This window comes from Eretmochelys imbricata, chromosome 1, assembly GCF_965152235.1.
Source record: "Eretmochelys imbricata isolate rEreImb1 chromosome 1, rEreImb1.hap1, whole genome shotgun sequence".
In the NCBI taxonomy this organism is placed as follows: domain Eukaryota; kingdom Metazoa; phylum Chordata; order Testudines; family Cheloniidae; genus Eretmochelys; species Eretmochelys imbricata.
In genome coordinates, this window is record NC_135572.1 from 112,112,087 (window position 1) to 112,126,154 (window position 14,068).

Here is a 14,068-nt window from a genome sequence, read left to right on the forward strand (position 1 = left end):
CTAACATCCCTGCATGCAGGGTTGTAGCCATATTGGTCCCAGGGCATTAACGAGAGAAGGTGAGTTAAGACAGTGGCTATCAACCTTTTCAGACTATTGTACCCCTTTCAGGAGTCTGATTTGTCTTACGTACTCCCAAGTTTCACCGTGCTTAAAAACTACTTGCTTACAAAATCAGACATAGAAATACAAAAGTTTCATGATGCACTATTACTGAAAAATGGCTTACTGTCTCATTTTTACCATATAATTACAAAATAAATCAATTGGAATATAAATATTGTACTTAGTGTATAATCTATAGTGTAGTATAAACAAGTAATCGTATGAAATTTAGTTTGTACTGATGTCACTTGTACTTTTTATATAGCCTGTTGTAAAACTAAGTAAATAGCTAGATGAGTTGATGTACCCTCTGGAAGACCATTGTGTACCTCACAGGGGTACGTTTACCCCTGGTTGAGAACCACTGGGTTAAGTAATAGCTCTTTTTGGTGAGAGAGACAAGCTTTTCAGCTGCACAGAGCACTTCTTGGGGTCTGGGAAATGTACTCTGTGTCCCAGCTATATACAAGGTGGAACAGATTATATAGCATAAATTGTTAGCACATATTTCAAGGGACCATGCAAGGTGAAATGGCCTATTAACACCCTTCCAGTCCTAGGGAGGAAAGTTGGGGGAAGGGAGTGGCAGCTGGGGTGCATTAGTGGGTTACAGATTGTTGTAATAAGTAGGGTTGTTGATTAATTGCAGTTAACGCACACAACTCAAAAAAATTAATCACAGTTTTAATCGTACTGTTAAACAATAGAATACCAATTGAAGTTTATTAAATATTCTGCATGTTTTTCTACATTTACAAATATTTGCACTGTAAAAATGATAAAGAAAAGAAATAGTATTTTTCAATTCACCTCATACAAATACTGTAGTGCAATCTCTTTGTCATGAAAGTGCAACTTACAAATGTAGATTTTTTTTGTTACATAACTGCACTCAAAAACAAAACGATGTAAAACTTCAGAGTCTACAAGTCCACTCAGTCTTACTTCTTGTTCAGCCAATAGCTAAGACAAACAAATTTGTTTACATTTACAGGAGATAATGCTGCCCTCTTCATATTTACAATGTCACCAGAAAGTGAGAACAGGCATTTGCATGGCACTTTTGTAGCTGGCATTGCAAGGTATTTACGTGCCAGATATGCTAAACATTTGTATGTCCCTTCATGCTTCGGCCACCATTCCAGAGGACATGCTTCCCTCCTTATGACGCTCGTTAAAAAAATAATGCATTAATTAAATTTGTGACTGAACTCCTTGGGGGAGACTTGTATGTCCCCTGCTCTGTTTTACCCACATTCTGCCACATATTTCATGTTAGAAGAGTCTCGGACGATGACCCGGCACGTTTGTTTTAAGAACGCATTCACTGCAGATCTGACAAAATGCAAAGAAGGTACCAATGTGAGATTTCTAAAGATAGCTACAGCACTCGTCCCAAGATTTAAGAATCTGAAGTGCCTTCCAAAATCTGAGAGGGATGAGTGTGGCGCATGCTTTCAGAACTCTTAAAAGAGCAACACTTCAATGCAGAAACTACAGAATCCAAACCACCAAAAAAGAAAAATCAACCTTCTGCTGGTGGTATCTGACTCAGATAATGAAAATGAACATGTGTCAGTCCACACTACTGTGAATTTTTATTGAGTAGAATCAATCATCAGTATGGAAGCATGTCCTCTGGAATGGTGTTTGCAGCATGATGGGACATACGAATCTTTAGAGCATCTGGCACATAAATATCTTGCGATGCCGGCCACAACAGTGCCATGAGAACGCCTGTTCTCACTTTCAGGTAACATTGTAAACAAGAAGCGGGCAGCATTATCTCCTGCAAATGTAAATAAACTTGTTTGTCTGAGCGATTGGCTGAACAAGAAGTAGGACTGAGTGGACTTGCAGGCTCTAAAATTTTACGTTTTATTTTTGAATGCAGTTTTTTGTACATAATTCTACATTTGTAAGTTCAACTTCCATGATAAAGCGATTGCATTACAGTACTTGTATTAGATGAATTGAAAAATACTATTTCTTTTGCTTTTTACAGTGCAAATACTTGTAATGAAAAATAAAAAGTGAGCACTGTACACTTTGTATTCAGTGTTGTAACTGAAATCAATATATTTGAAAATGTAGAAAACACCCAAAAATCTTTAAATAAATGGTATTCTGTTATTGTTTAATAGTGTGATTAATCGTGATTGATTTTTTTTAATCACACAATCACAATTCTTTTTTTTAATCGCTTGACAGCCCTCGTAATAAGCCATAAATGTAGTGTCTCCATGAGGGTGGATTTGATTTAAATCACTAGTCAGGAAGACTCAATTTAATCATGGATTTCTACATAAAAGTGTATTCTTGTTGTAATAATCTTAATACATATTCTTCACAACTCAGAGATAGATGTAGGTTTCATTTTTAGAAGGCACACACTATACATTTTTAAAGTGATTTATTTTGAAAACTTTTCAGATTAGTTTTACAGCTAAATGAGAAAATGAATGATTGTTTGGTTATTTCATTTACCAAAGGTAATTGAAGCAGATATTTATGAAGCCATTGGGAGGTGAACTATCTCCAGTTCAACAGGTTAATCATTAATATTTGGAGGATTTTCTTGCCATGCTGTTTTAGGAGGAGAACATCCCCAGACAGACATTTAAATTGTTTTATTGAAGCAAAACAACAAAGTTATGTATTCTGTATTTTTTCTTCAACAGCAAACATATAATATTTTAACAAAGCAAGCGCATGAATTTTTGAATTTAGTTAAACATCCAATTTTTTTAAAATCAGGTTTGTTTTTGTTAAAATTGTTTTTAACTAAAATAGTTAAATGAAATATTTAAAAAACCCCAAAAATTAAATCGACTACATCAGCCAGGTCAACATGAGAAATTTAAAATATTGGCTTCTGCAGCTAACTCAGTCGTCTTCACCTTCATTTTCCTGTTTGTTCATAATCTGGAAAAGAAAAACAAGCTTTCCTGCTTTTTCAGGTCCTAAATGATTTATCAATTTGGAATGAATGAGTCCAAAGGAAGAAAATACTCCTTCTATATGGGCAGAAGAAGTTAGTGCTGTTAAAAGTGAGATTATCACTTCAACAGTCTCTGAATCCAAGTGCTTAAGTGACTTCCACCAGTTCACTGTTGTGACTTTCTTTAAAACATCATCAGCAAACGTATTTCTTGAATGGTTCTTTTTCCCAAACAGGCCATTATAGGTTTTCCTTTCTAGTGAGCAAATGGTATAGTACATCTCAAAGCAATGAAGGATACACTCAGAAAGACCTCAAGCCTTCTGGAATATGCTGCTCAAATGGTTTCACTTACGTTTCGACTGCCTGTACCTCCCTTCTCGCATTTATCTCCAGACTTCTTCTCCTTGTCCAGATCTATTCTGCCCCCAACAATCTTCTTCTATTCACTGAACTTTTTGAAACTTTGCACTTTTAGAGAGAGATAAGGGATTGACTTTGTGTACACAAATTTGCAGAGGGACAATAGGGTTGAGTTCTGTTATTTCTCGCCTCTATATATTATTTATTTATTTAACAACATTTTTGCTGTTAACAAGCATGTTATCTCTGGAGACACAAATCCACAGTCTGAGAACTGCAAAACTAAGGATCTCTGATGGTGTCTTCTAGATTTAGCACTGAGTCCCATTGGATAAATAGAAAGATTAACCTAAATAATCTATACAGAAGCCCCGGAGCCCCGTAAAATTGGTCCCTAATCCATGAACTATAGGAACTCATTTACAAAACTTTTCTTAAACATTACAGGAATATACTGTCTCATACTATAGAATTAGAATTTATAATCCCTATTCCATGATGAGACATTATATCTCAAAGATATATCTTAATTAAAACTATCATTAGATAGTTTTTTCCCTCAAAAAGAATTTTATCAAAAAAATCTGATTTAAATAAAAAAATCTGATTAATTTTTTTTTAAAAAACCATTGATTTTTATCCACCCTGGTCACCATTCAGTCCAAGATTTTCAGTCTCTAGCATAATTATGAATTTAAGCTCCCGGGCTCGTTTTTTGAAAGTGTTGTTCAGGTTTCCTTTGAGGGTGAGGACTGATAGGTCAGACATAGAGTGATTGCCTTGTGAAAAGAGTTCACCCACAGCTGATGTGATGTTTATGTCTGTCTTTTATCATTTTCCTGTGTGAGTTCATTTGAGATCTTAGCGATTGTCTGGTTTCACCCACATAGTTGCTATTGGGCAACTTATCTCTCACAAACAGAAGCTGGGCCAATACAAGATATTACCTAATCATCCACCTTTTCTCCCTCTAAGTTCTTAATGATACATTTGGGTCAAAAATTTCACAAGTGATCATTAACATGAAAAAAGACTTATGTCCAATTCTCTACTGTTGTTACTACTGGTACAGTGTCTTCTATGGTAGGAGTACTGAGCTGTAGCTCATGAAAGCTTCTGCTCAAATAAATTTGTTAGTCTCTAAGGTGCCACAGGTACTACTTTTCTTTTTGCGGATACAGACTAACACGGCTGCTACTCTGAAACCTGATTTTAAACAGTGTGCTGTCTAGACCTGCTCTGAGTAGATGCAGAATTTTTAGATGACATGATGGTTAAAACATGGGCTGGTCTACACCTGTGCTCCTATGACATTTACCACCTTTGGAGCTGCTGCAACAATAGCAAGAGTGGGAAGTTAAGAAAAACAGCTAGTGAAGCCCTCAGCCCTTCTTGTCAGAGGCACCATTTAATTAAGTGGTTAACGTCCATCTCTCTGAAAATAAGGATGCGTTTTGGGCTGGGAAGAGGAAACTAGGAAAACCAGAAAATGTTGGGCTTTGTGTTTAGGAGGGTTAAAGGTATAAACTTTTACTGTCTTGGCCTGTTTTCTTCCTAAGAAGATGTGTGATGCTACCTAGTTACCGAGATATCTATCTTGACGTAAAAGCTGAGTAGAAACAAGCCACTGGTAGATTCCACCTTGATTGTAGCTCTTCAAGGGCAGCACTATCCCCCCGCGGGTTGACCTCAGCTACAGACAGTGGCAGTTTAGTCACTGGGCCAATGGAGTCTGTGTCCAGGGGCTCCAGCCGGTGCTCCTGCCGGGGAGCAGGGTTGGGATACTGGGGCTTGCCCTCCTCTGCCCGGTGCTCCTGGCCCCATGCCCTGACCCTGCTCCCCAGCAGGAGCACCGGGGTGGGGGGAGGGGAGGCTAGTGGGAGGACAGCAGGCGGAGGGGCCCCCACTTGCTCTGGCCCAGGGCTCCAGAAAACTGTAATCCATCTCCGGCTCCAGAGAAGTACAAAATTAGTGTTTGGTCTCCACTCGAATTTTGTACCTAGGTGGCTGCCTATCTCAGTGTGAAAACTACAGACTTTTGCCGAGAAGACAAAGCCTTGATGGACAAAAGTTGGGATTTCCAGTGGCGTTAGTGTAAACAGAATAGCAAAATAATTGGATCGGCTGAAACACGTGGTCGGCTAAGGCCATGGAGCTCCTCAGTAAGGTGACGTTACCGTGACTGAACTAGCGCGGCTGGAAAGCAGCCCCGCTTCGGTCCGGGGAGAAGGGCCGGAGGGAGACGCGCCGCTCACGGGGGATCCGCCGCTGCTCACCGGTTGCGTCTCGGGACCCTGGCCCGGGCTGAGGCCGCTTCACTTTCTTGCGCGGCCTCTGGGGGAGCCGGGCGGCGCCTCCTGCCGGCTGCGCCCGCGGGCCGACGAGCGGAGCCGTCGCTCTCCCCACGCCAGGGAGGGGCCCGAGTCCGGCCGGGGGCGCCTCGCGGGCGCTTTAACCCCCTGCGTCCGGCGCGAGGGCAGCAGCAGCAGCGGCGGCCGCCTCAGCCCTGGTCTCGGGAGCCATCTTGTGAGCGAGGCCGCGCTGCCTACGCGGCGGAGCCGGCGGCAGCCTTGGCCGGCCTGCCCCCCGCCCCCTCTCCGCGGGGCGGGGTTGATGGGGCCCCCGGAGCCGGGGCGACGCGGGGGGAGGCCGGGCTGGCGGTGACTCTCCGCCCGCCGGACAGAGCAGCAGCAGCAGCCGGCGCTCCCAGCCGGCGGCCGGGCCCGGGGGGGCGGGAGCCGCGCTCCGGCACGAAGGGGGCGGCCATGGCCGGTGAGCCGCAGAAGAAGCCGCACCTGTCGGCCCTGGTGGGACACACCAACGGGCTCACCAAGCCCGCCTCGCTGGCGGCGGCCGCGGGAGCCCGGGCCGGGGGCGCCGCCGCCGCCTCCAAGAAGCTCGTGATCAAGAACTTCAGAGGTGGGCCGGGGGCCGAGGGTTTGGGGGTCGGGGGCGGGCGAGTCCCCAGGGCCTGGCGGCGGCTCGAAGCATCCCAAGTTTCTCCCGCACGGCCGGGCTCGGCCGCAGCCCCGGGCTCATCCTGTCGGCCGCAGGCAATGGACCCCGCGGCCCTGTCCTGACCTGAGTTTACTCTACTCCTGGCCCTGCTGCCCCCGCCCCTTCCCCAGAGAGGGAGGCGGCTGGGAGGGGCCCTGACTGCGGGCTGCTGCGAACAGTGACAGGCAGGGCAGGGTCAAGAGCGGCCGCCTGAGGACCCTGCCCTGTGGTGCGGGGGGGCGGTGTGTGTAGCCTCTGGACCGCTCTCCAGCCCGAGCTCCAGGGGCCTGTGGTGCACCCTGCGCCCCATGGAGGGCAGCCGCCGCCGCCAGCGCCGCTCCTCTGGTCATGTGGTGTGGGGTCTGCTCCAGCTCCTTCCTCACCAACAGATAGGTGCCAGGCTGGGTTTGCTCTGGAAACGGACTGCGAAAAGGTCTTAACTTGGCTAACTTGCGCTCGGTGCCTCCCTCCACAGCTACAAGGGCCCTTAGTCAGCCAGCCTGTTCACTGTGTATAGGCAATCACTTTTTTGGCAAACAAGGGCCTGATCCTCAAGGAAGTTAGGTTTCAGAGTAGGAGCCGTGTTAGTCTGTATTCGCAAAAAGAAAAGGAGTACTAGTGGCACCTTAGAGAGGGTGCCACTAGTACTCCTTTTCTTTTTTCAAGGAAGTTAATTCAGCTTACTTACATATATGAAATTCTGAGCACAGGGGCCCTAGTGTAGCTCTCATCTTTAGGTTTCAAAGACAGGTCAATATTACTGGGGTACTGGAACAGTTTTTCTACTGGGGGTGCTGATGATGGAAACCATGTATTTGGTTTCAGAGTAACAGCCGTGTTAGTCTGTAGTCGCAAAAAGAAAAGGAGTACTTGTGGCACCTTAGAGACTAACCAATTTATTTGAGCATGAGCTTTCGTGAGCTACAGCTCACTTCATCGGTTGCATATCGTGGAAACTGCAGCAGACATTATATACACACAGAGATCATGAAACAATACCTCCTCCCACCCCACTGTCCTGCTGGTAATAGCTTATCTAAAGTGATCATCAAGTTGGGCCATTTCCAGCACAAATCCAGGTTTTCTCACCCTCCACCCCCCCCCTCCACCCCATAAACTCACTCTCCTGCTGGTAATAGCCCATCCAAAGTGACAACTCTCTTCACAATATGCATGATAATCAAGGTGGGCCATTTCCTGCACAAATCCAGGTTCTCTCACCCCCCTCCAAAAACCACACACACATTACTTCAAGCGAGGGGGTGCAGTGGCACCCCCAGCACCTTAAGTTCCAGTACCACTGAATATTGCCATCACTGTTTTACAGAGAGGGGAAATGAGGCATAAAAAAGTGAAGTGATTTGTCCGTGATCACGCAGCACATCAATGGTGTAGTTGGCAGCAGAACCCAACTCCCCTGTCTAACCAGTCCTGTGTCTGGCATCTGTACTGCCTTAGTATTCCCTTTCCTCATCTCAACTAAGTGATGCAGCTTTATATATAGACAACAGTTTTAGTTGCAGTCTTTTCCACTGAATGCATCCGATGAAGTCAGCTGAAGCTCACGAAAGCTTATGCTCAAATAAATTTGTTAGTCTCTAAGGTGCCACAAGTCCTTCTTTTCTTTTTGCGGATACAGACTAACACGGCTGCTACTCTGAAACCAGTCTTTCTGATGTTTCAGTTAACGTATATTTTATTACAGAACATGCTGTTATGTGTAGAAAGTTCTATTACACACAGTGTAGTTAGAGATAATGTATATCAATGGTTTGGTGGTCAGTTACTCTTTAAAGAATATATAGAAAATAAATTTAGTATAGATAGTGTTGAAACTAGAGTGGTGTCAAAGATGTTGCAGTAGACCACATTAGTTTGCTAGTGTTTGGAATGTAAGTTTAAGCTTTATTAAATAAAAAACCTTAAATTGCAACACTTACTTCTTGTGTGCATTCTGAGGTAGTATCCTTGGATGTTTTACAAATTTTGTCCAGAATCATGCAAGCTGCTCTAGCTAGGCAGATATATTTTAGTAGGGACCTGTGCATGTGAAGAGGGGCAGCCCCTGTGAAGCTTCTTACAGGAGCAGGGCCTTTGTATGCCACCATTCAGAGATAAAAATGGCACTTAGTGGCTTTTGCCATATTATATGTTATTACAAATATTCCTTTATTTTAAAAAAATATTTCAAGCTTAAAGTGTGAAGTGAAATCCAATACGTCTTTCACTTTATTAAATTATTCCAAAAGTATTTTAAAAGATATAGCTTTAAGCAAGCTTGTATTGTGGGTTCAGTTTCTGCTTGTATCTGGTTTTACAGAAAGACCTAAATTGCCTGATAATTACACACAGGACACGTGGCAGAAGCTTGATGAAGCAGTGAGAGCAATACAAAGTAGCACCTCCATTAAATACAACCTTGAAGAGCTCTACCAGGTAAGAGTCAAGGTTTTGTGGGGTTTTATTTTTGTTTTGAACTAGGAAAGTGTTAGAGCATAATACTGATTGCTTTGGAATTTTCATTGTCATAAACATTTAAATATAAATGGGATTTTTGTGTTTGCAATGTATATCATCAGGCTACTGATAAAGTCAATATTCTGCTCCTAACGTATGTTTGCCATTTTCTAGATCAGTGTCTCCCCAAATGTTGTCCTTGGAACTTTCTGGTGGTCCATGGAGAGCCAGCAGGATTGGGGCCTGTGATAAATTAAAGTTGGGGGAGGGTGGCAGGGAGAAGCTTCGTTTTATGGACACCCAGCCAGCCAGTTAGCTATAAAATCCCTCTTAGTAGCTGTTCTCTACTTGCCTTACATGTAAAGGGTTAAAAAGTCTCTCTGGGTTACATAGGGAAAATGAAGGGAATGGGCACTTGACCAAAAGAGCCAATGGAAAGACTAGAACTTTTTAAAATTGGGAAAAAAACTTCCCCTTGGTCTGTCTGCTGCTGTTCTCTGGAGAGAGGGAACAGAGCAACTATGCTGTAAGAAGCTTTGGACCAGGTATGAAAAATCACCTGAATCATATCTAGAAACTACTCACTTGAAACCCCCAGATACGTAAGTAGGTCAGGAAATGTTTAGGAAGACGCGATTAGATTTATCTCTTTTTATTTCTTTATGGCTTGTGAACTCCTCTGTGCTAACCACAAATGCTTTTGTTTTGCTTGTAACCTTTAAGCTGGACCTCAAGGTTATTCTTGATGCTTAATTCTTGTAAGTGTTTTTTTTAACTCTAGCAATAGCCTAAGTTTCCAAATGTATTTTCTTTCTTTTTGTTTTTAATAAATTTTATCTTTTTAAAAAACAGGATTGGATTTTGTCCTGAGAGGTTTGTGCACATGTTGTTTAATTAGTTGGTGACAACAACTGATTTCCTTTGTTTTCTTTCTCAGCTCTTCCCCGGATTTTGTGTGTGTGTGTGTGTGTGTGTGTAAGGGCTTGAGGATACCCCACAGGAGGGAATTCCTGGGTTCTCAGAGGGGTTTTGCACTTGGGTGGTGGCAGCATCTACCATCCAAGGTCAGAGAAAAGCTGTAACCTTGGAAGTTTAATATAAGCCTGGAGTGGCAAGAATTAATTTTTAGAGTCCTTGTTGGCCCCCACCTTCTGCGCTCAAAGTGCCAGAGTGGAGAATCAGCTGTGCTGGGGCCCATCTAACTAGCTAGTCATATTGAGGGCTGTGGAAGGATATATTTTGGCAGGGGTCAGAATGGGGAAAAGAGAGGGGAATAAGTGGTCATACTCTCCCAAACTCTGCTGGTTCTGGATGTTGAAATGAGATGTTACTCTCACTAGATTATGTAGATACCCATAGTAATAATTGGTTCTCTACCTTGCATGCTTTGGTCTGCAGTGAAATAGTTAACGATGTTACAATATTCATTATCACAATTAAGCTTCAGAGTCAACACCCCTGGTTCAGACCTGGGTGGGCAACAACACATTTTGACTATTATATTTACATGACAATTAGAGACTTTAAAACTCTTGTTTAAAATAATGAAACAACATTGCATGAAGGGGTAAATGACATATCCATTACTTGTTTCCTTCTTTACTCCCTTTCTGTTTTGTTTTTAAATATGGTCAGTTTTCAGTTGTTTTCCTCAATATTCTTTTTTACAGCTTGTGTATTTTATGGCACATAAAATAAGAATATTTATAAATTTCAGTAACTCCGGCATTGCAGAACCAAGGCCCTCGTCCTGCAAGATGCACCACCTCTTTGTGCAACTGAAATGAGAGAGTTTCTACATGGGCATGCATGGAACTCATTGCTAGAGCCCTGTGGGGATACAAAACTTGTATCCAAATCCAATTTACAAACATGATCTGCAGATATCTGCATCCACATGTGTTGATATAAAGCAGATATCCTCATTTTTGCAGGGCTCTACTCATTGCAGTATTGCGGCCTAAGAAATTGTATATCACCAGAAGTGGTCTACAGGTTTCATTGGAGTTCTGTGGTGGTTTTGGGGTCATTAGCAGAAAGCATGCTGGGAGCTAGCAGTCTGCATTGGGTGTGAATGTTAAAGACCTAGAAATAATAATTATTGGTAAAGGCTTGATTGCCCTTTCCTCCCTGATCCTGTGGGGGCATTTAACATATAGTTCTAAAAATACTTTCTTTTTTTATTCAGTACTACCTTTAGAATAAATGGATGTAAATTGTTCTTTTAAATAGACAACTTGACTTGTAGTATTTACATTCTGGACATTGTAAGACAGCAACATTTCAATTGAATAACATTGATCCATATTTTAGGGTTTTAAGCTCAAGGCTGAAAAATCGTAACTGTTTTTTGTGCATTCTTATTTGAAAAAAGTCCAGATGTTTGTCATTTTGTTTGAATTGCTTTCAGAAGCTGAGAGGAGATTATAGTAGCATGGGCATGAAATCATCAAGGCCTGGACAAGAATTTTGGTGGGTGGGAAGGGATGGGGTGGATTTTTGGATATGTCATAAAAGAAAAAGCAAGGAGATTGCTGTTTTACCTGTTTGCACGCTAATTTGCAAAACTTAATTCATAATGGCAAATCATTAATTCATAACGGATCTTCCAGTCATGAGTGCTAATTAACAAGGTTCCACTGTGTGTTTCTGTGCACGCTTCTTCATTCACCTAGAGAAGGAGAGAGAAGATAATTCAGACTTGACTAGAAATGTGATTACAGATCATTTTAAGTGTCTGATGTTGGATATGAAATCATGCACAGGGAGGAATTTGTGCATATAGGTTCTCTTTATCCTCTGATCTTTGTGGTCTTTACTCATCATTATGAAAGGAGACCAGCATGCCTGCAGAAACCCATGTGTTAAGTAGGTTGGTCTGCCACATAAACAAAAGCTATAATCATCTGTCATTTCCCATGTTGTTGTTGATTACTGCAAATAATTACTGGTGAGTAAAGTCTAATTAAAATCAGTCACTGAGTTTTGAAATTTGGGAAGAATTTGCAATAATGATGCCTAAGCCTACAGTGCTTGCTAAAATATTTAGCTTGGAGATTTTTGGAAAAAGTAGTGATTTTGTACAAATAATAGTTGTGCCATATCTGAAGTCTCACTCTTCTTCACCGATCTGAGCCTTCAGCTAAGCTAAAAGTAAAATAAACAGAGCAATGCTTTTCAAATGCTTTGTAATCCCTTTACTCCGGGGCTGGTGATTTCCTAATATAGAATCATAGATATGTAGGGCTGGAGGGAACTTGAGTCATCTAGTCCATTTCCTCCTCTCCTCTCTTCCCCCTACCCCCGCCCCATGCTGAGGCAGGGTCAAGTATACCTATACCATCCCTGACAGGGGTTTTTCTAACATGTTCTTAAAAACCCATCGTTAGTTCGGTCTATGGGGGTTTGAATAGCAGTGCTCACCAAAGTGCTGTGCTGTAAATCCCGTGTGGATGCCGTGGGCACAAACTAAAAGGTCCCTAGTTCGTATTAACCTAGTCCAAATTGCATGGTAATGTAGACAAGTACTATAATTCTATAATAGAAAATCACCAGTCCTAGGGTGATGGCGTTACAAAGCATTTGATAAAACATAGCTTTGTTTGTTTTTATATATGGTGCACTAGAGAGGAAATGCACTGCTGCTTCCACTGGTGATGATTTATCTTCTGGCTCCAGTGGATTAATTGTATTCCCTTTTCCCTTTGTGACATACACAGGGTACAATCTAGACTAATGAGTAGCTGTGTCACTCCTGTCTTCTTACCTGGGGTGCCCTTTACACTGCATTGCTATTGTAGCCTACAGTCTGGACTGTTCACAGCCTCCAGCATGTAAGTTACTCCAAGCTGTGTGTGAGCTGTAGCTAGACAGACACACTGTGGCTCTGACCACCAGGGTGACCTCAACTCACTCACCGTCTTAGACTTTCCCTCAGAAATATATGTCCTGTACTGTCCAGCCCTCTCTGGGACAATACAAGTAAGTAGAAGTCCATTATTTCTTTAAGATAGAAAAGGGCCAGCTTATTATTTCAAATAGTTCTTCAGACACTGCAATTTAAACACTGGATTAGATAAAACAGTAAAACAAATTTATTAACTACAAAGAGAGATTTTAAGTGAGTACAAGTAATGAGGCATAATAGTCAGAAATGGTTACAAGAAAATTAAAGATAAAACACAACTAATGCCTAACTTAACAAATTGTTAAATTCAAAGCAAAGTTTTTCTCCCCACATGTTTTCAGTAGTCTTACTGGTCAAACTTCTTAGGCCAGGACCCCTTTTTCTGCTTAGTGGCTGCTTTCTTTGTCCTTTTTTTGTGCGGTACATCAATGGACAGAGAGAGAGAGAGAGCAAGAGGGAGGAGTGGGTGCCTTGGGCGTTTATTCCCTCTTTTTATAGTGTCAATCTCCCTCTTGGAAAACATTTCCATCTGTGAATCAGGAGAAAGAGTGTCTATATGTAAGGATATTCCCTACTGTTTTTAACACCTGTTTGAACTCCCTTTGTCTCCCTTCCTGCTTGATGACTCTGTTCACTGCTTAAATGCAAATTAAGCAGAGCACAGATTCCTTTGTTTGAGATAGACCTGTTTGCCCACCTTAGTTTGGAACATGTGTTAGTAACATCATATGGAGAAATCTTATAACTTCACGTACAATATTGCCACACATTTTATCAGGACAATATTGACCAGCAAATTGAGTCTTCAAATTATACCTTACAAGACATACCTTATTACAATAGTGATAGGGTGTGGCCACAGGGGTTCATTCTGTTATACGTACCCAGGGTACAATCTGGGCTAATGAGTAGTTGTGTCATCCTGCCCTCTAACCTGGAGTGCCCTTTACACTGCTTTGCTGCTGTAGCCTCCAGTCTAGATTTCTCACAAACGGCTTCCAGCATGCAAGTCACTCCCAGGTAGAGGTGTGTGCGTGCGTGCTGCCGCCCGCCCACCCGCCAGCCAGCCAGCCACAACTTGGCTCTCTCCAGCCCCGGTTATATTTCATGGTGACCCCAACACACCCCCAATCTTAGACTTTCCCCCAGAAATGTATGTCTTGTACTGTCCAGCCCTCTCCTGGATCTCTCCTGTGGCCACTAGATGGTGCTGCAGCATCGCATTTTCCCATTCTCCAAGCTATCTGGGGTTTTGATTATCTGATCTGGTCCCTGTCTCAATTAAACTGGATAAACAG

The 14,068-nt window shown here is 42.5% G+C and overlaps 1 protein-coding gene across 1 annotated transcript in view; it reads left to right on the plus strand.

The window, feature by feature from the left end:
• Window positions 1-6,047: 6,047 nt before the first annotated feature.
• The window catches only part of CUL4A (cullin 4A), a 92,102-nt gene continuing 84,081 nt past the window's right edge, over window positions 6,048-14,068 (plus strand). Inside the window, exons 1-2 of the mRNA XM_077813726.1 lie at window positions 6,048-6,328; window positions 8,727-8,842. Coding sequence (XP_077669852.1) covers window positions 6,175-6,328; window positions 8,727-8,842 — 270 coding nt within the window. The 5' untranslated portion in view covers window positions 6,048-6,174. The remainder of the gene's footprint in view (window positions 6,329-8,726; window positions 8,843-14,068) is intronic.